The sequence below is a fragment of the Apaloderma vittatum genome, unplaced genomic scaffold (genome assembly GCF_000703405.1).
Source record: "Apaloderma vittatum isolate BGI_N311 unplaced genomic scaffold, ASM70340v1 scaffold5633, whole genome shotgun sequence".
Taxonomy (NCBI): domain Eukaryota; kingdom Metazoa; phylum Chordata; class Aves; order Trogoniformes; family Trogonidae; genus Apaloderma; species Apaloderma vittatum.
The window spans coordinates 38,190-64,691 of record NW_009706281.1 but is presented as its reverse complement, the minus strand read 5'-3'; the positions used below and the strand labels follow the sequence as shown (position 1 = coordinate 64,691).

The following is a 26,502-nucleotide window of genomic DNA, read 5'->3' as shown; positions in this document are numbered from 1 at the left end:
GGGAAAGCTGTCACCTGAACCTCTTGAAGTAACTGGAAGGATGATGAAGTATAGGATGATGCCATTTTTAATATTATTATATCCTTAGGTATGATTAGATATCCCGGTGGCCTTGGTCAGATGTTTTCTTCTAGGTTAGTGCTTAGGAAGCCATTCTCCTCCAAGTGAGGATGAAGCAGTGGCAGCTAGTTTGGTCAGGTTGCATTTGCTTGTTGTGGCAGTATCTGTGGTACACAATATCAGTTGATCAGAGCTATGTGTTTTGCACACGTTTTTGTGTGAAATGCACGGTAATCTTTAGCACTTTGTGTAGCGACAGGAGGAGGGGCAATCGTTTTAGATTAGAGCAGGGTAGATTTAGATTAGAAGTTAGAAAGAAGTTCTTTAGTGTTTTTCTTTAGCATGAGGATGGTGAAACAGTGGCACAGGTAGCCCAGAGGGGTGGTGGAGGCTCCATCCCTGGAGACATTCCAGGTCAGGCTTGATGGGTCTCTGAGCAACCTGATCCAGTTAAAGATGTCCCTGCTTACTGCAGGGGGGTTGGACTAGAGGACGTTTAAAGGTCGCTTCCAGCCCAACACATTCTATGACTTAGTCAGTCCACTGCGTATTTTATGATGCTTTTCTTCCTGGAAGATCCTTTCCTTTTCCTGAGCTTTCATATCTGTCACATCCGGAAGTCCTTAACTATCAAAATATTAAAGCACTGCTTTTTACAAGCCTGAGACTACTGCCATGCTCATTTGTCTCAGTTTCTCTTATCCCCTTGTTCTGTATAATACTTCCACACCACGAAAATTTCTGAAAAAAAAATTTGCTCTCCTCCAAAACTGCAAGGTTTTGCGTCTCCAAATGATGTGCTTTTTTTTAGTATCCTCCTCATGAACACCAAAACCTTATAAACTCCCATTTGGAGCATCCCTAAGATATCTAAAAAGCAAAACCAAATATTAATTTTCAAGTTTACATCTTTTACACCCTAGGACTAGAGCCAGATTTACAGTAATCTTCAGGGCATTTAGCTGGCTTTGGAAGTTCTGAGCAGTCCAATTTTGTATTTTAAAATGCAGTCATAGAATCATAGAACTATTCAGGTTGGAAAAGACCCTTGGTATCATCGAGTCCAACCATTAACCCTACACTGCAAGTTCACCCCTAAACCATATCACCCAACACCACATCTAAGCGACTCTCAAACACATCCAGGGATGGCAACTCAACCACCTCCCTAGGCAGTCTGTTCCAGTGTCTGACCACTCCTTCCATGAAGAATTTCTTCCTAATGTCCAGCCTAAGCCTGCCCTGTTGCAACTTGCAACCATTCCCCCTGCTTCCGTCCCTAATTACCTGTGAGAAGAGACCAGCACCAACCTCTCTACAATGTCCTTCCAAGTAATTTTAGAGCATGATGAGGTCCCCCCACAGCCTCCTCTTTGTCAAACTGAACAGTCCCAGCTCCCTCAATTGCTCCTCGTAAGATCTATTCTCCAGGCCCTTCACCAGCTTTGTTGCCCTCCTCTGCACTCGCTCCAACACCTCGATGTCTCTCTTATACTGAGGTGACCAAAACTGAACACAATACTCAAGGTGCGGCCTCACCAGTGCTGAGTACAGAGGGACAATCACCTCCCTTCTTCTGCTGGTCACAAAATTTCTGATACAAGCCAGTATGTCGTTGGCCTTCTTGGTTGTAATGAACCTGAGGCTGCCTTTTGGCAGTATCTAATTTATTTTGTCCAGAGGCTGATTTTAGCCTCTCTGCAGAACAGTTTTCCCCATACAATATTCTGGGAGGAACATATTTGTGTATCTGTACCACTGTTCAGGATCTGGCAAGTTTCCCCTGCTGTCATCTAGATCTTAATTTATTGTGTACTTGTTCTGTCTCAGAGAAGTAAGACCCTTTCTTAATTTTTTGTGTATTCGCAGAGAAGTGAGACCCTTTCTGTCTCTTCTAAGAAAAATTGCAATAATAGACAGGGGCGTGGGAGTTTAGTGAAAGGATGTTCGGAATTGGTTGGGATGAGCAAGTGATGCATGACTGTATAGTAGATTATAGAATTTTGGTGGCTAATACGGGAGAAGAATTTGAGAGGCAGGGAAATTCAGATAAGAACATGGGATAAATGTTCATAAACTAAATTAGATTTTAAGTGATTACACATGAGTCGTTTTAAGAAAAAAGTTATATTGCTGTCGGGTGTATATATCATCACTAAGTTATGTAGCTGAGCCATTAAGACTTTGCTAAGTTGACGATGGTCAAATTCCAGTTGCTTCAGTGGAATTTGAGGCCGATGGGTTATCTTGCAGAATGCTATGTTTGGATAGGATGAGAATCAACAAAAGTTGACCTATGAAAACTGCAAATTGGCAGATTATTTAGGGATGGTTCTACTATATGCTGCCTTACGTAGTAGTTTTAATCATGCCAGACCTTGGCAGTTGGTGTATTCTAAGATGGAGAAAATGCTCGTGTATACATTAAATGATAATGTTAAAATAAGGCAAAAAGAAGCACATGATGCTTCAGTTTGACACATTCTCCTTGTATTTTGCGTATGTAGTTTTCTGATGTGTTCTGAGATCTTTCTCCGCTTTTGTGTTCTCTCCTCTCTCTTGAACTTCACCCCTACCTAACATCTTTAGAAGGCTGACTTAAGAAAACTTGGATACTATTTTGATAAACCCTTTGTCTACACATTTGGATTTTGTTTCAGTTGCAATTTAAAATAGAATTCCCTGCTTTTCTAGTCATTACTTTGGGGTTAATTACAGTGTTTTTCTGTGTTTTTTTTTTTTTAGTTATTGTTTTCTTATTGATAGCTATGTTTGATGTTATTAAAGTTTTTCTTTTTTAACCTAGGAATGTGGTGGAAAAATGACATAGCTTGCCACAGAACTGTTTTTGTTAAATATATTACAAACTTTTATTGATGTGCTTTAGCTGTTTAAAGAAAATTTAGTCAGCATTTAGTGATTTTAAAGGAAAGCATCATAAGCATTGATAGTTCTGGAGTGTGAGCCCAAGTACTCAGGATTGTTTCCAGCTTTCCCATTATTTTGAGACCAGCTGTGGCCTAAGCTAAACTTGTCATCTGATAAGAAAAGGAGAAATGTTTGTTTTTTTGAAGTCTTCTGAGACCTTTGTTTGAAAGAAGCTATCAAGATGAGTCCAAAATAATATTTTTTTTTCCTCTGCAGGTTTTCTGTGTGAGCTTATCAGTTTTCAAAAGTTTAGAATAGATTTACATCTTTGAGTAAAAAATTATCAATGAATTCTGAAGCAATATTACATTTGTAAAGTATTTTCAGCACTCTTAAGAGCATTAGAAACCCTCAAACATCACCATTTGTTATTTGAAAATGAAGAGTGGACTCTTAGAAAATTTTAGTACAGAAGCTGTCAGAGAAGATTCCAGATATTCTTATATCACTACCTAAGTGAGATTAAAATCTTTGAACAATCAAAGCACCTCTAGTTTTCTGTAATAGAGATGAAACCCAGGAAAAATCTTAGTATTAATTATAAAATCCTCAAAAGGCTTTAGTATTTGATACAGGATTTTAGAATGGATTATACCCATTGCAGAATGAGGACAATTTTGTTACTGACATTTTTTTCAGCTACGAGGTCTATTTTCATTTTTTGACTTTTCTAAAACATGCACCTTTTAAAGCCAACACTGAGGCCTCAAAAATTGGGAAGCACTGCAGCAGTGGGAACGCTGAAGCTTTGTGCTCCTGATTTTGATCTGAACATACATACTTTGTGGTGTAGCTATTGCTCTCTGAAAATAGCATGCTCAGTTGAATTGTATAAAGCATCACTTTTCATGGAAAGTACTGGTCCTATCGCAACTCATCCTTAGCTTAGGTCCTTTGGAGAGAAAAGGATGCTACACAGAAATTGCTCACTTGAGCGGTCCTGTTCAGACAGTTATAAATGTGTCCAACTGTTAATGTACTTATGTTCATCTATAACTAGCAAGAATACTGTAGATACTTGGAAATCCTTCTTAGGTAAAACCATACTAGTAAGGTGGTTTGATACACTTAAGGTTAAGATCTGTGTGGGCCTTTGTGTAAAAGGGATCTTTAATACATAAAAAAATCACAGTTTTTCAGGAAAGACCGGGTTTGATTTTTGCCCTGAGGACAGGAATTCAAATGCAAAGTGTTTATAGTGTTTGTTTCGCTGATAGTCACAGCTGTTTGAATTTTTGATAATCAAGCTCTTGCATGCAAGAAACATTTTTTCTGTATATTCATGTGAAACAAGTACAAGAATCAATGTATTTGAATTAAAATTGGTTCTGAAAATAACTGTAGCAGCTATCTCGTGTAAGGCCATTTTAAACTTCCCATTAAATTAATTCATGAGGTAGGTAAAACATAATCTGATAGCTTTCTGAAGAGGAAATTAGTTTGTTTGTGCTGAAAACTATTAGGCATGTAAAGCGTAATTGCCTAATAAGTACAGAGTTCAGCTCTTTCTACTGCCTTACCAGCATGTTTAATTCCTTAGTATATTTTGATACCTTTTATCTTTTTTTTTTTTTTTTGCTTCCAGAATTTTTTTCCAAATGTTGCAGCTCTCTTTTTTAATCTTTAAAAATTTTATAACGTGTGCTTGTGGTTAATTGTAACTCATTTCTAGTATTAACATAGATGTGCAGAATCAGATCTATTAAGAGAAGATTCATGCTTTGTTATCCTAAGCCAAGTTAAGGAGAGTTGAGAGTATTGGAACTCCAAGCTGTTTTTCCATTATATAAGATATTTTAAAATAAAATAATAATAAAAAATAATAAATTTATTTTTTCCTTGCCTCGTGAAAGATGACTTTTGAGAAGCTTGAAAAACAGTAACATCAACATAAACCAGCTGCATTTGAATGAGTTTAACTAGTTAAACTCATTATTTTGTGTTTAATTATTTTGGTTCCTAGAAGACCTCACAGGAAGCAGTAAACCTTGGTGGATGAGGGATGCATCTGCTTTTCCAGCTTCACCCTCAGTCAATGACACGCTAAGTAGTCGTAGTCGGCAGAAGAGATCAGTAAGCCTTGAACGGTTTGTGGAAACGCTGGTAGTAGCAGACAAAATGATGGTGGGATACCATGGTCGCAAAGACATTGAGCACTACATTTTGAGTGTAATGAATATTGTAAGTTTCGTCCCTCTCTGTGTTCAAATCAATATGCATGTGCTGAAATGATAAACCAACTGTTAAGTCTTTATTTATTGGTATGATTAGTGTTTTAAAACATGTATTAACTTGCAGGAATTAGTAGCTGAAATATGGCAAATGTTAGCATTGTGGGGAAAAATACAGTACTGTTTCTGTCAGGAAGTACGCTGTGATCAGTTTTCAATTGTCTTTAAATTCATATGATTAGACTGTGCAGTTCTACTCTGTTTAGGTCAACAGTGTGGATGAATTATGAAACAACGTATAAACAGTTTTAATTGAAAAGTGCGACCCAAGAATTTTGTTTTACTGAATGGTCATTTTTTGGTCCAAAAATAACTCTTATTTGGGTGATAATGATAATGAATATTATGAAATTACACTGAGTGAGAAAATAGCTTTATTTTTAACCATTTAGGAAATAGGTAGTGTTTCTTGTCTGACTTTGTGCCTTTTCTTATTTTCTGGAGGTCAGGTTGCCAAACTTTATCGTGATTCCAGTCTAGGAAACGTTGTGAATATTATAGTGACACGTTTAATTGTCCTCACTGAAGACCAGGTAAGAACTGTTGTGCTAAGCTTTATATCCCTGAACTACAAGTTATGTTATTCTGTAATATAGATTTCTTTTAATGGCTTCATCTCTCCTATAATCTTTTACTACTTTAATAAAGATGAAACAGTTGAAAGGAATATTCCTCATGTACTATCTCAGAGATATCTATTCTTACTTCAGGTGAATATTAATACAACTTCGGGGATGTCAGTTTTATTTTTAGATCTGTATTTTGATATTTTGATATTCTGATTTTTTTTATTTTTTTGTATTGACATAATCATTATTAAAGTTGGAGCAGAAAGATTGCCTGCTCAGTAATACACATCTGAACTTGGGGTCAGATTTTACAGAGATAAAATTTGGCAAGAAGAGTTTATTCCTAGAAACCACTGCTTCTAATTATAGTCCCATTTTAGTTTTCAAAAGGCTTAACAACTGACCGTAGTAATTTGTTTGGAACATTTCTGGTATGCATGTTGTATTGCAGCCAAACTTGGAGATAAACCACCATGCAGACAAGTCCCTCGATAGCTTCTGTAAGTGGCAGAAATCCATTCTCTCACACCAAAGTGATGGAAACACCATTCCAGAAAATGGGATTGCCCACCATGATAATGCGGTTCTTATTACTAGGTATGGTCATTATAAGTATTGTGTTTATTTTATTTTATTTCTGTAGCTTTCTTGTTCTTACTTTATACGTATATAGGCTAGCTGTAAACTAATATAATTGGCAGGTACTCGTAAGAGAAGGAAAATTAATAGATGGCTTGTCTTAAATATATCAGACTATTAAGCTATAGGTTAAGAATTGGGAAAAGTAAAATCTGCAAGTTACTTGCTTCTGCTGTTATTTTCACTTTGTAATTGCCAGTGCAGTGTATTCTAGTAAAACAGATGGATCCTACTGAATATTTAATGCTTTGATAATTGAAAAGAATTCACGACATTATGGAGAACAGAACAGTATGGAAAATGTTTTGTTGACCATATATAATGCTTTTTATAAGAATTTCAGGCCGTAACCTCAACTACTGTAATAGTATTTCTGCCAAAAACCAGGTTCTTGCTGATTCAGGCAATTTTGAGAATCTGCTTTATAGCTGTTTTGATCTATTATGCTTAATTAAGATGAGAACTGACAGTTTTAATAGGTCATTTCAAAGCCTGCATATATGCCCGCTTGTGTGCTTCTGTTCCACCATTACTGTGATAAATTCGACAAGGCTTGTGCTCTAATTTTGCAGTCCTGATAAACGTATTTGTGTTTGTCATTTGCAATTACAGATAGGCAACTGTACTTTATTAGGAGATCAGTTTCCTCATTGTCTAAGGGTGTTATTTATTCTTTTCTATTTTATTTTAAATAGCAGCAGGTGCAGCAGCACTAATTTGGATTAGGATCTGTTTATTATAGTTTCTGCTTTACAGGACAAATTCTGCACGGCTTTGTATGTGACTTATTTGTGGAATCATTGTGTTCACTGGAGATTTTTTTAAAAATACTGATTAAAAGAATGGTTCTTTTTCTGAATTTTGCATAAAAGGTGTTAAAAGTAGTTGATTTTTTTTGGGATGGGTTGTTTTTATTTGCTTTGTTTTGCATAAGGAACAGTTGCAATTTTTTTTTTTAGGAAAGGAAAAGGTGATGAATCACTTGCATTTAATTTTTGCATTCATACTTCAAATAGAATTGTTACATGTGGTCATTAATGCTACATAGTAACAATAAATGGCAGAGTGATTTAGACAGTTGTTATGGTCCAAGAAGTTAAAAAAAATCTAAAGTCTAATAAAAACAAATAGAAAGAAATTAAAGAGAAAATATAGTTACATTCAGAGATCTTGATTTTTCACAAAGTCCTTTGTTTATTTTTTGCATACAACATTTCCTTCACTAGTGCTGCTCACATGTGAAATTAAACATCTTTACAGCTGGCTACACATCAAGCTTTTATAGGTATAATTTAGACACGGAGGGAAAAAGTGTAATCGGTAGGTTGTATAGATGTGTCAATTGAAGCCGCCCCATAGCTTTGTTGGCAAGACTGTATTTTTATTGTTATGGCTGAACAGCTTGACATTTTGTTAGTGCTATTCAGGCACTGCAAAGCACAGTTGTTATTTTCTTTCGCTGTTGTGCTTTAATATGTTTTATTACTATATATTCTGTACTGGCTCCCCTGTTCTTGTAGGAGGTTCCCAGCATAGTGATGAACAGTTCTGTGTTTCAGATGAAGCCTTAAATCAGTCCTATCTTGTAGGCCTTTAACTGCAAAAGGAGCAAGTTTTCAGCGAACATGAGTAATAGTCACTGAAAATTAAGTTTTTTCAGCCAGAAGTAGTAAATATGAAGGACTTATTTTATTCTTTGTTATGTCATTAGTAATTATAAAGGTTACTTTGCAGAGTTGTTTAGGATTTGTGTATACTATCTTTTAAAAAGGACATAATAGTTATAAAAATAACATCCAGATTTCCTTCCAAGATGTTTACAGTTGTAAGTATATATCTATATTATAAATCAACAAAGTGCCTCAAAGTAATATCTGCAAGCTAGTAAAACCTTTATAATAAGTAACTGAACTTTTAAGTTCAGTTATATATGCTTTCACAATAGAATGCGTTATTAATTTTTTTTACTATAATAACTGTTATTTTTAAAAGTAATCCCAAAGGCTACACTGCTCGATTTGAACAGATCAATCAGGCTTTTGCTAAAACTGCTAACTTTACTGACTTGTACTAGTAAGTGGCATCAGCATACATGAAGAATGGATGAATTTATATTAATCTAAACATGTAACTCCATTAACTTTAAACAGTTCTGAACTAATTACTGAAATGGTAACATGCATGCTTTCATTCTATTTTGGATCTCTCACCTGATGAACCAGAGTTAATGCATTATATGTGAAAGAAGGGTATATCTAGAATGTTTTAGAATTCTAACATGTTGGAAAGGTCTTTAACAATTTCTTCTGCCTGAAAGAATTGCAACCTGTACTACCAAATGCTAAGTTATTTTTTAGCCACTATAATATTGTTTTGAAAGCAGTTTCTGGAATCTGTCCCATTGATGCTGCTCTGCTTTGTATGGGTTAAGTACATTTTCACTGAATTTGAAACCAGAACTATTTTTGGTCATTGTGTGTGTTACTATTTTATGGGAAGTAGGCAAACTTCATTCAACATTATGAGTAGTTTTGTGTTGATCAAAACCAGTTTTTTCAGTAAGTGATTGATGTTGTATTTTAAAATACTACTTAGTCTTAGCTGAGTAAGTTTGCAGCTACAGCAATCTTTATCTGGGAAGTGGAGCAAAGTTGTTAAGGGAAGGAGTCATTATCTTCATCTTTGCAAATGAAGACAGCACCTCAGCTTTTCTTAGCAACAGATGACTTTCCTCCATGATGCTTTCAAAGATGGCATGCCCTGATCTGGGCAAAAAAAACCCCAACAACACCAAAATGGTATTATGGGTGCTGATTTCCTAGTGGTCTCTGCTTGACCAGTGTAGACAGATTTCTGTACCTAAAGTAGCTGTATGCTAGAACCAGGTGGCCTCACTGGTGTGGAGGTGTGCCAAGATGATCTAGTAAGTCCTGTGGAGGCATTGCCATGCCCACGAAGCCACTGGCCTCTGGAGGAGAGCCTACCTGTGTTCAGTGTGCCTGGTGCACAGGCTCCTTGTCGTGGTCCTACAGGCACCCTGCAGTCTGTGGAGTTCTTATCTGACTAAGGGGGCAGGGGACTGCAGAAAATTTTGTAGCTGATAATTAAAAGTAAGACAGGTAAGACAGTGGTCCAAGTAAAAGCCTGATTCCCAATCAGAAGATGGAAATGCGGTATTAATTGCACAAGCATGGTAAAAAAAAATAATGTGCATTCTCAACTCATTATAATGAATATTGGGACAGATTTCAGATTCTTTAATGCTGCTAGAGTTTATGCTGTAGGCATAAAAAATGCTATTGTCAGCAGAAGCATCTTCCTCCAGTTTCTCAGGGGAGCTCTTAAGCATCCATGAAATGGGTAAAAATTAGATACTTTCTTGTACTGGGATCCCAGGGGTAGGTATTAGACCTTATACAGAGGGATTATTAGAAAGTCTTGCAATATTGGGTGGCTTCGTGTAACAAGAATAGCAATTACCCAGAACATTGATAATGCGGTTGTGTGTGTTATTGTGCTATTGTGTTCTTTTATTAATTTACAGAAATTCTGTTTGTATTTTGTTTGTATTAAGTACTTAAATGTTATTTCAAGATAAGGCTGACTGAATGAGTGTTATAAAACAATGAGACTTGGTTGTTGGATTCTTTTCCTATAGTGTTCTCCTTTTGGAGTTTCACCTAGTCTTTTTCTGTTGGAGACTGTAAGTCTCAGACTTTAATACTGTGTTCTGCAATTGTCAAAATTGGGTTCTTGGGTGCAGGTGATACTAAGATACTAAGCAGACAGGTTTTTTATTATGAAGGTGATTAATAGTGTAATGCTGTTAAGACAATGTTGTCCTTTTTTCCATGAAGTGACTTTGATTTCAGTTAAACCTAGTGAACCCTTGAAAGTCAAAATGTTATAAATTAATAGAAGTAGGAGAAAACCTTGCATGATTCTCTTACCTCAAGTCTTTTGGTAGGCAAGTGGTAGTCTTTGCATTTGGTTCCTATATTGCTGCGTCATGGATGCAATAGTCTCACTTTTTAGCATAGTATCGGGTTCTCAGATTTGTCATTTCAAGACTTGGTGTAAATTTGAGTCTCTGCATATTCTCCCTTGTGCATCCCACCCCCAGTGTAGAAGTATCTGTTTGCCGTTTTGAATTAGTCCTTGTTTATTTACTGATTTATTTTTTTTTAACATTCTTTGGTAGCCTGCTTCCCCTTTTTGTTTCTTCAGAAACTCCCTAAGAAATAGATTCTCCATAGTTTACTTTAAAACCATAACAGTTCAGAGGTCACAATGATATTGTGACCATATGATATTGTAATATCATAAGTTGTAATAAGTAACAATATGATATTGTTACTTATTTTGAAGAATGCCAAACCCTCCTTCCCGTCCATTTTAATTAGTTAGTTCTTTCTCTTGATCTTACAGATCATAAAGCAGGAATTACAGAATTCCTCAGGAATACCTTGGTTAACTTACAAGCATATATATTATGAACAAAACTATTCCTTGTCCTCTGCCTCCACAGAATGGGAAAGGCCGGAGTTAAACTGGGTTACATTTTGTAGCAGGGATGGAGAAGATGACAGCATTTAAAAAATGTCTATTTATTTATTTATTTATTTACACCCTCAAAGTTCTCTCATACTACACTTCTGTATAGCTCAAGATGGTTAGCTTGATTTGTCCAGGTACTAAATATTTGTTTTTACACATTACATGTTTGAATTTGTAGCAGCAGAGTAATTTCCTGCCGGGATAGAAGGTTCAGAGCTATTACTTTGCCTCCTGGTATGTCAGTAGATCAGGTAAAAGGTGTACCAGCCCATAGAGAGGAAAGTTTAAGGGGAAGTTGAGATGCCCCTCTCTGTGCTTGTGTATCTCTAAAGAGGCAGAACTTGGTCTTTGTGATGCAAATGTTCTAAATAGAGAAACATTTGAAACATTGCTTAAATAAAAAGTGCTTCTCAAAAGTCACTGCATGAAGTGTCATCTCCTGTTGGTAGCATCATCAAGCGTTTGTTTTATGTTTTTTAAAAGGAAAAACCCACTAAGCTTGAAAAATAGAGTTCTCTTATGCAACTGCAGTGCTGTTATAGGAACATAAGTGATTCCATGCAAAATACTTCACAAAGTTTTAGTTTTCAGACTGTAAACCTACATCCTTCCCCCAGTACACTGTTAGAGATGCACTTATGTAGATACACATTCTAAAATTAGTGACTTATCTTGAAATACAAAAATCTTTTACTTGGATTGGAGTCCACCTGAGTTAGTTTTACAAGTGATTTACTGCTTTAGCAACAATTTATTCTGCAGCCCCACTGAACTGATGTGCTTTGTTGGAGGAATCTCTGTTTGCTTGAATAAAGAATCAGGACCATAAGATTTTTTTTTTATGTATTTATTAAGCCAAATACAACTTGATTCATAGATTAGACTGGTGTCAGTAAAGGTGTTCAGTACCACAGATGATATAATTTCTATATTTCTGTGGGTTTTAAATGGGCTTGTACACGTTAATGTTTGTGACCCAGTGAATGAGGTCTCTCTTAATATAGAACTTTGTATTTTTGCCAGGTACCACTGTAATTGTAATTCAGTAAATGTATTGCTACACAGTGTGGTGTGTGCATTAACCTCAGTGTTAGTATGCAACATGTCTCTAGCAACATTGCTGAGGTCCGTGTGGGAGGCATTAGCATTATTACACAATTGGTAGGTTCATCAAATCTTTCAAGGAAGAGAGAAATTTTACAGAACTTTGTTTATTTTATAAGTACAAGATCAACTTCACAGTGCCTCGGTTAGTTGTTCCCTCATTCATGTGTTCTCATGGACAAGGTATAGTCTCTTTCACTTGCCTGTGAGATGCATCTCCTGTGCAGGCCACTGCTGCCAGTTTTTCTAAGGGGGCAAAAGGTCTATGTTTATGGCAGCAATCCTGAACTCCTCTAAATCTTGTGGTTCATAATCTAAAGAACTGCAATATTTCTGGCATTGCTGTAGATACTTGAGAGCGGCAAAAAGTTTCATGTTTCCTTTTGCATACCTGTGTATAGCTGACCACAACCATGCCTTTCATTTTTTTGTAACATTGAGGATTTTCAGGCAGCCGGGGATGATTTGGTAGTTCCATTGTCCCAGTAGCAGTTCTAATAGGAAGTGTACTTTATGGACACAGTTACCCTTTTCTCATGCCAGTTGCTTGTATGTTAGTAATATACTTTTATTCTATAGTAGCAAGTAACATTTCTCCATCAGGTTCTCTGCTTGTTTGGTATTGAGGTAGAGCCAGCCAGGACTCTGCACATTCCTTTCCTCCTACAGGTCCAAGATTGTTATGTTTCTTTCCTGAAGGCACATTTCCACTCTTTTTCTGGGCTTCATAAGTTGTTGCAAAGATTTCTTTTCTATACAAGGCACTCTCACACTGCTCTGTCATTGTAATTTTCTTGCCCTGTCCAATAAAAGTGGACATGTAAAGCATTTCTGTTCCCATGAAGCCCTGTCTCTGATCCTCATCCTGCGGTTTCATCCTCCATTAATGAAAAGAGTTCTGATTTTAAGAAGTGATTCTGATGTTTGCTTCTTACTTCCTTGGCTCTTAGTCGATTAAGAGGTTTTCACCCTTATTTTTTATGCAGCCTTTAAATTTGTTCTTCTGGAGTTCCTTGAAGGGAATTTAAGTCCTTGACAGGAGGCTGTTTTTCCTTAGTTGATTTTTGTGCAAAAAGACTATATGTTGACTTCCTGTCCTGGAGACCACATATGTAAGATTACTCCTCTGGGAAGGAGAGTTGAAAAGCTGATAGGCCTTAATGGCAACATGTACCTATCTCTGCAGATTCTTAAAATGTGAGAAGCCTGCTTTCCAAATAATAACAGTAAATTCCCCATGCCTCTTTGTTTTTAGGAAATTAGAGGCATGTAAGTGAAAAATCTATAAATAAATACAGAATGATTCATTTGGGGAAAAAAACCCCACAAACAAACCTGGAATGTACTAGGACTCTGCTACAGCATACTGAGGAAAGTAATGTAATTGATGTTTGCGTCTGCTTTCCGTAACAGGAATGTTTGTACCAGGGTTTTTAAGTTCCTTACACTCCTTGTTAGAGACCTGCTACTGACCACTGATGGAATCAGGATGTTGCTGGATATGGCAAAAGCACCACAGTTCTTTTATTCTTATTCTTGTGTCTTCACTATCATAAGGCAAATTCTTTGGAATGAAGATTGTAAGACTGTCAGAAGAGAAGTTGCTGCTGAGAACTACAGCTAGCAACCATGAGCCATTACAGCAATGCAAGGTCTCTGTGTGTAAATAGTTTGCTTTGGATGTGTATGGGTCTGGAGCCGTACTCCAAAGCACTGCTTGCTTGTTCAGTGGTGTGAGGAAGCATATGTGAAGATTTCAGTGGAGAATTCTCCTTCATTGATTACTTTCTGTATGTTTTTGTGAGCTGAGAAGCTGTGGGCTGTGAAATGATGGCATAAAATCAAATTAAATACCACAGACTTGAAAGAAAAATATGGAATAGTTGGGAATTAACAAAGTCAAGTGGCATATTATGTTGTTTCCCTTTATGTGACAGTTAAACACTTACTTATTGGGTGGGGTTTTTTGTTCCTTCATCCCACATTAACAGAATAAGGCCTGAAATGTTGTTCATATTTCCACTCTTTGGTGTGAATTTTCTGGGGTTTTGGAGGGGAGGAGGGGGCTAGTGTAAATTGTCTCTTTAAAATTTATTCCTACGTTTTGTAGCTGAAGAAATTGAATAGACTCTGTGGGATTTGAGGGCATGCACATGGAACAATAAAGTAGCTAGAATGTGAATCTGAAAAACTGCTTATTGCATGGCAAATGTCAGCCAGCAGGTGATTTGCAGCTAATTAACAAGCACACTGTGAGAGTAGAATGTTTTCTAATCAATAAAAAGGCTGTTATTTTTAATTTCTGATGCTATTAGTTGACTCTTACTTTACTGTTGGCTAGTTAGAAGGTGTGCATTCTGATTTTGTTTGTAAAATTTGGATCTGCGAGGGTGGAAGTGTGGAAAAGGTATAAGGTATACCCAGAGTTTGCCTAATCCATTCCAGATGGATAAAATGTGTTCAGAATGTGTTTTATTTAATACCAAATCCAGAAGATTGGATGATCAATGTCATGGAGTAAAGTTCAGACTTTTGTGCTCTGACTGGAGACTTCAAGTCGGAAAGCTGTTTTCTTTTTTTAATTTTTTGGGGTAGGTTGATTGAAATATATGAACACAGAAGTTTTGAGTATAATCCCACTAGCATCTCTTAAGATGTACTCATCGAGTGGAACTGGTTATACACCTAATGGTTTCCTGGACTGGAAAACTTGAGAATATCTGCCAGCACACAACATGGAGTGCAACTCCTTACTGCCCTCAGTTCAAGTCTTTCTCTAAGTAAGGCAATTAAACCTTTGGTAATTAAAACTGCATTGGGATAAAACCATAAAATATCAAACTACATTTGCTGTTGATAGTAACGGTGTAGTAATCTTTGCTGTAGTTTACAGATAAAATTCTTCCGTTTACGCCTTAGACTTACTACAGAAGAAAAAAAATCAATGAAAGATCGTTTGGTATGCTCTATTTTCCCCCCTTATTTTTTTGGTCCAGGCATTTACCTTCTGAGTTGCACAAAGGGTCATAAAACTATTCATATGATAGTTTTTCCAGGAAATGTTTGGTGGTAATAGTTTGGGATATCTGTTAGAACACTCAATTACTGCTTGGCCAGATATCTGAGGAAGGGCTGTCTAGCAGTTTGAAATGTCATATTTTGTCATCTTTTTTGTAACGAACATAGACTTGTGTAAAAATTTCTCATTTTTGATTTTTCCTAGTAGTCTGAGTAGAATCCTAGCATTCTTCTCCTTTTTCTTTACCCTCTCTTGCTTAAGTGCAGTATCAGGGCTATTACTCTTTTCATGACTTACAATGACTGGCAGAAGAATGTGTGTGTGTGTGTGTGTGTGTGTGGTGTGTGGTGTGTGTGTGTGTGTGGTGGGTGTTGTGTGTGGGGGGGGTGTGTGGTGTGCCTGCGTGTGTGTGCATGTGTGTGTGCCTGTGTCTGTGTGGTGTGTGGTGTGTGTGGGTGTGTGTGTGTGTGTGTGAAAGTGAGTAGCTGTGATCCTCATTCTTAAGAATCCAGAAAAATGTATTAGGCCAATTTTTACCCTGGAGTTTCACCAATTTCAGATTTTGTCTGCCATGTGTTGCATAAATTCTGTTTTTCACCACACATGAATATATGCTACATTTTCAAGTTTTCTTCGTATTTTAAACATCAGTCTGCACTATTTAGCTCAACTTTATAGCTATATTTTATTAGATTGCTTATGTATCACGGGTTGTAAATTAATTCTTTTAGTGGCAACATCATAGCCATTTAATTTTAGGATTCAGTATTCTTCAGTTTGTGCTGCTTGACACCAGTCTGTCTTAACGAAGGGCATGATTATTTATGCTTTGAGGTCAATGGCAGCATGCCCATTATTTTGGTAGGTTCTGGATAAGATTGCAATTTGAGTTCATAGCTTGTTCATTTTAATTATGCAAGTAGTCATGTAAACCTTAAATGGAGCACTGTTTTTTCCATGCTACTTAATAACTTTCAGAAATATTTTGCTGTTTTAAAATGCATATTATTGAAGTTAGGTGCCTGAGTTAGGTACCTTTTTTACTTAGGGATGGTGTTTTCTCTGAAGTTGGACCTATTTTGCTGCTTTTATAAACGCCCATTATACATAGAGATTTATCACTTTTTAACTATTAAGCATAACCAATGTATTAAAAGTACTTTCCAAAATGATTAGCACTACTTACAGGTTATTATTTTTATTTTCTTTCTTGCTTTATTAGTGAATTTACAGCAAAGTAGTGACACTTGAAAGGAAATGTCTCAAAATTTTCCAGTCACAGAGCAGATGTGAATAGGCAGGAGCAGAGGATATTACAGAATTGTCCCAAGTAAAGAAAGAAGTTGTAGCTGTCCAGTTTCAGTTTCATAATGTTTGATGAAATGCAGCTTAAAAAGCTATTAAAATTCTGACAGAACTGGATGACTGAACTAAAGTAAAAATCCAAAGTTAAAATTCCATACTTGAATAGTTTTTAATTTCCCTGCTGTCCTGATCATTAGCCAAACCTGCATTTGATTAATTAACATCTATCCTGAAATCAGATCTACTAAATAAGTAAGCAGATAAATAAATAAGCATAAATAAGATAAATAAAAATAAATAAATAGATAAATAAAGCATAAATAAAAATAAAAAATAAAAATAAAATAAAAATAAAGCAGATAAATAAATAAGCAGATAAAATCTTGCTTTAAACTCAGATGAAATCACACTCTTTTGTTTTCACCTCGAATAAAAACATTTTAATGGATCAGAAATTTAGTAAAGAAAATAAGAAATCATGTTTACTCAGGTGTGCTATATTCAGAATTAAATTACTACCTGTGTTGTATTCTCAGCTTTCTTAGCTGACACTTTTAATTTTCAAAAAATCTGTTTCTCAATTTTTACTGTATGAAATAAACACAGGAAAGTGTGATTGCTAAAATGTGAATGCTGAGGTAACAGTGAGAACCAACTGAAATTCTGGTCAAACCATTTATTTTGCAAAAGTGTATGAAGGAGTGATGGTCTGACCAATTGTAAAGAATTAACAATGAAATTGTAAAGATATTTAATGACTTAACAAATCTTGTTTAAATTTGCTCTTTCATGAACTATATTCAAATTCTTTACAGTATCGGCAGGTGAAACTGTAGCACGTAGGAATACTACTAATGGGAATATGCCCAGAAAATGTAACGGTTTCTGCTTTTTATTATCTCTTACTTACTTCTAGATTTGAAAATTTTTGTAGTTCTACTGATTTGGCCTTTACTAGCTGTATTTCTGTTGACTAAGCTAATACAGGCTGGCAGTTACAATATTAATAACAGTGTGAATAAAAAAATCTCTTTTAGTGCTGCATAATCAAATATCTTTCCTAACTGGCCATTAATTGTCCACACATGCACTTATGCAAAATTCTAGGCACTGCTAATTTAAACTCATAATATACTATTTATAGTATTTCACAACTATGTCGAAGTAGTCAATGAACACTATGAAGATAGCCCAAAAGCTGTTGTGTGTGCATGACTAGGGCCTATCACCATGGATACATGTGGTAGTGGTACCTCAAGCTAGTAAATTTAATAAAAGATTTACTTCTCCCTTCCCCTCCCCCCACATGCATGTAGTTGTCTTAGTCTGAGTAAAGACTGTCTACTTTTTTAACTGGCAATACTTTTATTCAAGCAGTTTCGTATGGTTTAGTAAATCAAAATGTTCATTTGTCAATAGTGATACATATTCTAGTGTTTGTTTTGGCTCTGTATTGAGTGTGGAACCTTTGTACTGAATATTTCATATGCTTTTTCTCTCCTGCATTTTATAACTATTGTACAGCACAAGAGAAGTGGTACTAGGACCAGTAGTATTCAATATATTCATCAATGACCTAGATGAGGGAACAGAGAGCACTGTCAGCAAGTTTGCTGATGACACAAAACTGGGAGGAGTGGTTGACACACCAGAAGGCTGTGCTGCCATTCAGCCAGACCTAGACAGGCTGGAAGGCTGGGCGGGGAGAAATTTTACAAAATACACAAGGGCAAGTGTAGAGTTTTGCACCTGGGAAAGAACAGCCCCAAGTACCAGTATAGGTTGGGGACTGATCTGCTGGAGAGCAGTGTAGGAGAAAGGGACCTGGGGGTTCTAGTGGACAGCACGATGACCATGAGCCAGGAATGTGCCCTCATGGCCAAGAAGGCCAATGGCATCCTGGGCTGTATTAGAAGGGGGGTGGCTAACAGATCGAGAGAGGTCCTCCTGCCCCTCTATGAGGTGCCCTGATGAGGCCACATCTGGAATCTTGTGTCCAGTTCTGGGCCCCTCAGCTCAAGAGAGACAGGGAACTGCTTGAGAGAGTCCAGCGCAGAGCCACAGAGATGATGAAGGGAGTGGAACATCTCCCTGATGAGAAAAGGCTGAAGGAGCTGCGTCTCTTCAGCTTGGAGAAGAAGAGGCTGAGGGGTGACCTCATAAATGTTTATAAATATGTCAGGGGTGAGTGTCAGGAGGACGGAGCCAGGCTCTTTTCAGCTATGTCCAATGACAAGACAAGGGATGACGGGTTCAAGCTGGAACCTAGGAGGTTCCACAAAAATATTAGGAAAAAATATTTCCCTATGAGGGTGACAGAGCCCTGGCACAGGCTGCCCAGGGAGGTTGTGGAGTCTCCTTCTCTGGAGACATTCAGAACCTGCCTGGACGTGTTCCTGTGTGACCTACTGTAGGTGATCCTGCTCTGGCAGGGGGGAGTTGGACTAGATGGTCTTTCGAGGTCCCTTCCAATCTCTGACATTCTGTGATTCAGTTGTAAGGCGTATTGACCTACACTTGAACAAAGTTCAGTAGTTTCAACTATTTATCACAAATAGGAAAATACTCATAGAAAAGTTTCATGTTAAAAAAGCTTTTTTATATTTAAATTTTACTTGTTACGTCTAAACATGAAGTTTTATGTAACTGCAACAGATTGTAAAATGAGTAGGAACGTGCATCTCTTAACACCTATTATATAGTTAGGATGGTAACACATGGTAATTACGGCAGAAAATATTAAACTCATTGACGGGAGCCCTTAAGTGATGTTAACTCAGACTGCTATGTACATTGTTGCTGATGATTTGAATTGTGAATTTGTGCCAAAAGTCACTAAGTTTTGAGCACACATTAAAATAGTGTTCTCAATATCATTTAATTTCAGACTTGTTTCTCTTTTTCTCTGATTCTAGAGGAAAGCTGAAAAAAAATGATTAAAAATCTTTTGGAAAAGTTTCAAGTACATGATTTGTACCTTCAGAATAACTCCTCAAATATACTGTGGTTCCTTTTTTATACAAAATAATCTCCTGCGAAGACTGTTCTTAACCAGCTAAAACCCACAAAGCTCTTTTTGTCACCTTTGCATCTGTCTCTTCTCACCTGCTTTTCTTCACGCATGGTGAAAGCATTCTTTAATTTGGACCAGAAGTCCTTGTCTATCTTCTTCTCTTTCTTTGTTGTTCTTCTCTCTCTCTTCCGTATTTTGGACTAGATGATCATTGTAGGTCACTTCCAACTGAAATATACTCTATTCCATTCCTATTCCTATCCTATTCTGTTCCACATTCCATTCCGTATTCTATTCTATTCCACATTCTATGCGATTCTGTTCCATTCTTAATGGTTTATAGAAGCTTTCAGTTGAAGCAGTTTATTCTGGCAAGCACTGAATATACCAAGTATTTTAAGGTGAAAATACGCAGTGGTTAAGTTGCATTCTTTCAGGGAGATGGAAAGTGTTTCTTTTTTTGGTATATATTTGCTTGCCTGCAGATTCAGATTTCCTTTAGTACTCTTTATATGTATGAAATATTTTTTTGGTGGTATCACAATGCAGAGAAATATCCTGCATTTTAATTGTGTCAAGGTCACTACCTGTTACCTGTAGCAGTTTTATTTCAATGGGGTTTTTTAATGTGTAATGGAGAAATTAGAATTGTCCTGACTGCTAGAAAAATCCCAAACATAATCCAAAAATATTTAGCTGTTAGAGATGTTATACAGCATGACTTTTTTGGCTGTAAAAGATGATTTTCATCTTCCTCAGCCTCATCCGTCAGAATAATATATAATTTTGTCTTCCTTTGCCTATGACCTCTATACATTTAACTTCTCTCTAAGTGGTTCTGTTTAGTAAATTTTCAGGAAGAGTGTTTACTATGGCTACAATCCTGCATTTTGATCGGTAAGACAAACTCACATGCTTATGCCAAGTGCTTTAAATATTAGCCTGGCTTTGCACAATTATATGTATTAAAAAAGCTAACCCTGCGTAAGGGTATCATATGGAAAGATTCAGGCCATACAGAGGGCAGAATACTTTCTTATTCTTTCTTATTCTTGATTATGGGTGACAACAATTACATTCAGTGTCTGGTCATGGAAGAAATACAAGAAAATTCTATGTACACGTGTGTGTGGGGAACAGCACTCAAACCCTTGTTTCTTTCTACCCTTTAAAGCAAACAAACAAACAAAACCCTTTGGATTCCTCAGCCTGAAATACTAGGGTGTTATACTTTAAAAATTTAGTGCTTAGGGCCTTTTTACTTGCTTCGCAGTACCCAGGACTCTTAAAATGTCATAATGTTATCTTTATTTCTTCCAACTTTGCTTGCTTTTTTTTCCTGCCATGCTGATTAGTTCAAGTAATGCAACTTTTGTAAAACTAGGAAGGAAAAATATTTTTACTACTTCAGTGATCTAAATCTGAACTATGTGTTCTGGTAAAGGTTACTGCTGTTTCTTGCATGTTGCGAATGATGTGTGCCATAAGCTTTTGCATTATCCTTGGGTTTCAGGTGCATCCTCTGCTCCCCTGCTGCATGTTAAAGAGATTCTTCATCCATGCAGATCTTGAATCACTTGTTCCCCAAGTATCTGGTGCAGCTGTATGGAAGTATTTTCTGTGAGGTGGTCTGCAGCAATGCTTTGTGGAACTGGTGATACAGATGTGATTCAGTGTCCTATTTCTAAAATCACCTCATCTGTAGAAATAGAATGCGCTATTGTTAAACAGTTTTTTGGAATCACAGACCTATAGCAGTATAAAATAAATGTGTACTTTAGAAATGCTTTTTTTTTAAAAAAATAATAAATTCTGAGACAATAGATATATAGCAAGTTGTACTTGAATTAATTCCAAAGAGTTCAAACTCACCTGGATGTGTTCCCGTGTGGGCTGCCCTAGGTGATCCTGCTCTGGCAGGGGGCTCGGACTAGATGCTCTCTAGAGGTTTCTTCCAACACCTGACATTCTGTGATTCTGTAATATCTCTCACTTCACATATATGCCAAGCTAACAGAGCTGAAGGGTTCATCGAGGCGCTTTGGCTGAGAGTTTAATTCCTGTGCTACTCTGTAGTCTTGTGGAAGATTTGGCAATGGGGACTCATGCTCCAGTGCTCAAGGATTTTTCTCAGTCAAAATTCTTTCCATCCCCATAGAGTACTTCATTAAGGAATTTCAACCTTTTTTAATGCTAGATCATTGTCTTTACTGGTGTCTGTTGATTAGACATAGTTAGGAAATGTACAGTCTGTACAGTCTTCTTAGAGGCTCAGAGGGAAGACATTTTTTGTATTTAGTAAGACAATGTGTGAACCTTCTGCTAAGTACCTTCTTCATCTTCATTTGTGAACCTACTCATTGTGTGAACCTTCTTCATCTATGTACCTCAATTTCATATTTTGTACACAGTTGTATATTTATCTGATACTTGTAAATGGCAAGCGTGTGATAGAGTTTGCCAGTGTGTGTTTTCAGAGATAAGACACTTTGATAATAGGTTTGAGATGAGCTATTTCCCCGAATCATCTGTTAGCATTACTGTGTCAGTGTGTATTTTCTTCTATGTCACAAGAAAATACTTAGTTTCTGGAGTTTCCATTGTATCAAATACTGTGCTTTTGTAGATGGAGGACTTCATAAAATGCTAGCTAAAATCTGGATACATATTAAGGAAAAGAGTATAATGAAAAAAGAATTATTTTGTGTCTGATACAGTATCAAATATACTTGCATATGTGAAGAGGCAGTTCAGTGTAGTATTTGTAGGAAGAGGAGTTATGGAGACATAACAGCAGAGGCTGTGACTGTCTCATGTATTGGAGGCTGGTGCAGCTCCGTAAAATCAGGAGGAAAATGAGATTGAAACCTTGACTTTGGTAGAAATGCTTATGTAAATTACGGTTTAGAGAATCAGATGCTGTATTTGTGGGTGTTTATTTATCAGCTGTTAAGCATGTAAGTTTGAACTATGTGGAGAATAGAATGCTTCTTCATAAATCACTTGTCTGGGACACGTTCTGCTTTTCTGTTGAATTTTATACTAATACAGTTTTTTATTACGTTTCTTGCAGTTCTTTTTCTTTGGGTCACAACTGTTCTATTTTTTGTGCTGTCAGCTTCTAGTGATCCAAAACATACTGATCCAAGTATTTTTTTCAGTCCTGAGCGGGGAAAAAAGAGAGTTCAAGAATGAATTTATCGGGTATTTTTGTTTGTTTCAGTGTGTTTTGTTTTTTTTTCTTTCGTTGTAGCTTGTATTTATTTACCCAGAAAACTGATTGGTTTGGAGTTGCATGCTATGTTTTTAAGCAGCTTAAGGACCTGTACATAGTATGAAAAGAGTTCAATGCTTTTGTGAATGTTTCAGAGATAATCTGTTTTTTCCTAATTAAATTATTATCAGATAGGGGTGTTTGAGCTGCTGTGATCAGCTCACTTAGAATAATGTAATTCAAAAATGACAAGTTTAGCTAATTATTCTTGCCTCTGCATGTTTATATAACACGTCGGTACTTTTAAGTGCTCCAGTTCTAGACCTTTTTCCTTTGATACATCTGAAGTCTAAGGCCTCCTCATTTGTACATGGCAGGCTGCCTTTTTTCTCCTTAATGGTCCTAAGTTGAGGTAGAACATTTTCTTTTAGCAATAGGCCACACCTCCCTTCTCCTAGGCTGCTGCCTCTTTTGTTACAACCTCTTTCATTTCGCTCGTGTAAAGAGTTTCACTGGCATGTGACTGAAGTTATTAAAAACAAACTTCTTCACTGCTGCTTGCCTTTATATCTGAAAGATCAAGCAGCAGAGGTTCAGTAAAAAATACCAACTGGATAATGGCCTTCTGATGAATTCCCTGCCTTAATCTCCAGAGCCTGTTCTTTCATACTTGCTGTGGTAGCTTTGCTGAAAAATATTTCCATGCCTAACGTCTTTAAGACAGCCATCAGTGTTCACTGCGAGCACTGGCTAATTGCTGGGGAGGGTCGGGAGAGGTGCAGCACTGGGTAGAAGTGCGCAGTCTCTATTGCCCTGGATCCCAGGAACAGTTTCCAGCAACTTCCAGTGCTGCACTGAAGTCCTCTATAACAAAGATGATGTATATTGACAGCACTATGACAAAGAAGCAAAATTGCTGTTAGTATTCTCTGTACATCAGAGAATGCACAGTGGTGCACCGTGCTTCCCCATCCTCCTTTCTGTTTCCTCAGTCTATACGGCTTGGGCTTTGAAGATGAGAGAAGTTGGTGTGAGTGAGTGTGGAGAGGGGAAATTGTACTACATCAGTGTGGAGCGGGAAGAGAGGGGGTGCTTGTCTCAGTAGCTATGACAAAAATAAGTCCATGATTATACTGGTTGTGTGATTTTTCTTGAAATGTGCTTTTGGACAGTGTATCTTGAAGAACTTAATCTGCTGGTAAAGTAACTTCATTTATGCTGTCCACTAAAATCTCTTGCATTTTTGGACTGTCATTTTGCCCTTAAAGCTGTCACAGCATACTTTGTTCTTGGCAATTATATCAGTTTTATACGCTGAAACCAAGCTTGAGAAACTCTTGTTTTTCAATAGTATAGACTCCCTGAACACTATACGAGACATAACTTTATAGTTTCTCTCAAAACAAAGTCTTGATGGTCTCCTACTCCACTCATCTATTTTTCCCAAATAGTTACCAAGTAATTTCCTGTTACATGTGGTGAGGTCAAACCCAAGACTGCCAGCTCATGATTGCTTCATATTTTCAAATACAGCTTTTTGGAGGAAACTTCAGAAACAAGATCAGATGTTTCTGAAGTTTTGCTTTCCGCAGATGAAATTTTTGGAAACAAAGTTGATTTTATAAAAAAAAATTATTTTAAATAGCCGTCATAAAACTGCTTTTGACTATACTCGAGTAAACTGTCATCTCTGTATTTGAATGTATTTTCCCACTAAGTTACTAAAACAAAAGTGAGGCTGAGCTATTGGGTTGAAAAATGTAACAAGAGAGCTAAAGGACTGGAAAGAGAATGTTATGAAAGTGCTGTAATAGTCTTCACACAGCTTTTAAGTTCTGTAGGGGCCCCAATAAGGCAGTTTCCTATTATTTTACTAAGCTACATTTGTAGTAAATATGTGAAATATGTGAATATTTCCTAGCAAAGCTTTTAAAAATAAAGGATCACTATATCATTCTGTTTTGTATGATTTTTCAGCATTTCCAGCTCCATTGAACTTGATGAAAGTTGCTTAGGACTAAGCACTTCTGAAGCATATTTCTGCTTTTTAAATTGCACGTGTGGCAGGCTTTTTATGTTAAGAATTTCTTATTCTCAGAAACACTGTTGACAAATAAGAAAGTATGATTGTGATTCTGTCAAATGTGCAGGAGTTAAAATTGTCAAATCTGACAGAAGATTTTCTTAAGCAATTAGGGCATGTCAAGAGGTACTAGTATCTAAGCTTCATATCCAGCTGATTGCTCAAATGCTCTAATTAATCTAATGTGAATTCTTTGTGGAAGGCCAACTGTCTACAAGGAAGTACTATCCATATGAAAGAGCTATTTTTTAATGCCTAGAATTCTGCCTGCAGACTCTAAATTATGACCTTCTGCCTCATTGAGTATTTTTTCCCCCTGTATTTCTTGTTGACTGCTGTGGAGATAAAGGTTTGATTTCTGTGTGGTTTAGCAACTTGGAGCACTTAGTTGACAAAATTGCATTTTCTGTATATACTCTTAAATACTGCAGAATAAGAGTCATAGTACCAGTTCACTCCTTGTAAATATTGCCTTTACGAACATGGAGGAATCATAGTGCTTTGGGTTGGAAGGCACCTTAAAGATCATCTGGTTCCAGCCCCCTGCCATGGGCAGGGACATCCCCCACTAGATCAGGCTGCTCAGAGCCTCATCCAGCCTGGCCTTGAACATCTCCAGGAGGGGGCTTCCACAGCCCCTCTGTGGGCAACCTGTTCCAGTGCCTCACAACCCTCACAGAAAATACTTTTTTTCAGGATATTTAATCTAAATCTACCCTCTTTCAGTCTGAAACTTTTACACCTTGTCCAGTCACTACACTCCCTGATAAAGAGTCCCTCCCCTTCTTTCCTGTAGGCCCCCTTTAGCTACTGGAAGGCTGCTATATGAGGAAGAGATACTCTGTTTTAGAGCTTGTATGGTAAGATGATTTTCTGTTTTAATTAATCTCTTTATTGAAATAGCTTTTATGTATTAATGAATGTTTTTAAAGAGGAGGTAATTTCTAAGAGTAAATTTAACCCAAAATTTAAGATTTCATGTCTGTATTTTACACTGTTCAAAAGTATAAAAGGGCAGAGCAGTAACAGGTTTACAAACATCCAGAACTAATCACCTGTGCTCTACAATTTAAGAATTTGGAATCTATAGATAAATAAAATTCTTCTGTATTTGGCAAAGAGTGAGGCACAAAACACATTTGAGGGTTACATACTTTTCTTTGACCACTGTATGTATTTCTAGAACTAGTTAATTTTTCTGCAAAGGTATGCTTTTGTATGTTGCAGGTTGAATATTAACAAGTTTATTAACCTAAAGGTCCAATAAATTAATACTATCTTCTGTAACTAGTTCTTCATGTTTTTATTTTTTAATGTTTTGCCCTGTTCAATCTATATGCCAGAATCTTAAAAAAAAAAAAAGAAAAAGAAAAAAAAAAGAAAAAAGGTAAACCCCACCAAACCTACTGAAGTGTCATTTTCAGCATCCTTGTGTTTCTGTGTCAACCTGTGAAGGTTTTTAAAGAAGTAAAATATTGAGAAAATCACTTCTTCCCTTTTTCAACTAAAGCTCTTAACTTAGAAATAGAGGCACTAGAAGCCTTGCAGAAATAGTTTAGGCATTAAATATTAATTTGGCTAAAACACTAATTCACTTTTATAGAAACAGAATCACTATCATATAAGTTGCATTAACATTTAAAAGCAAAAACCTTTCCATTTTCAGTAGAGTAAAATATTCTTTAAACATCACTTAAAAATCCTGTTCTGTTTCATGATAAATATGTGATTTGTTGGTTTTTGGTTTTTTTTTAATAATTAAGTTATTGACTCAGTAGAT

General features: G+C 36.5%; 1 protein-coding gene across 1 annotated transcript in view; it reads left to right on the top strand.

Moving 5' to 3' along the window:
* The window catches only part of LOC104271127 (A disintegrin and metalloproteinase with thrombospondin motifs 6-like), a 71,822-nt gene that overhangs the window by 11,210 nt on the left and 34,110 nt on the right, over nucleotides 1-26,502 (top strand). The window contains exons 4-6 of the mRNA XM_009865714.1: nucleotides 4,955-5,169; nucleotides 5,669-5,752; nucleotides 6,240-6,385. Coding sequence (XP_009864016.1) covers nucleotides 4,955-5,169; nucleotides 5,669-5,752; nucleotides 6,240-6,385 — 445 coding nt within the window. The remainder of the gene's footprint in view (nucleotides 1-4,954; nucleotides 5,170-5,668; nucleotides 5,753-6,239; nucleotides 6,386-26,502) is intronic.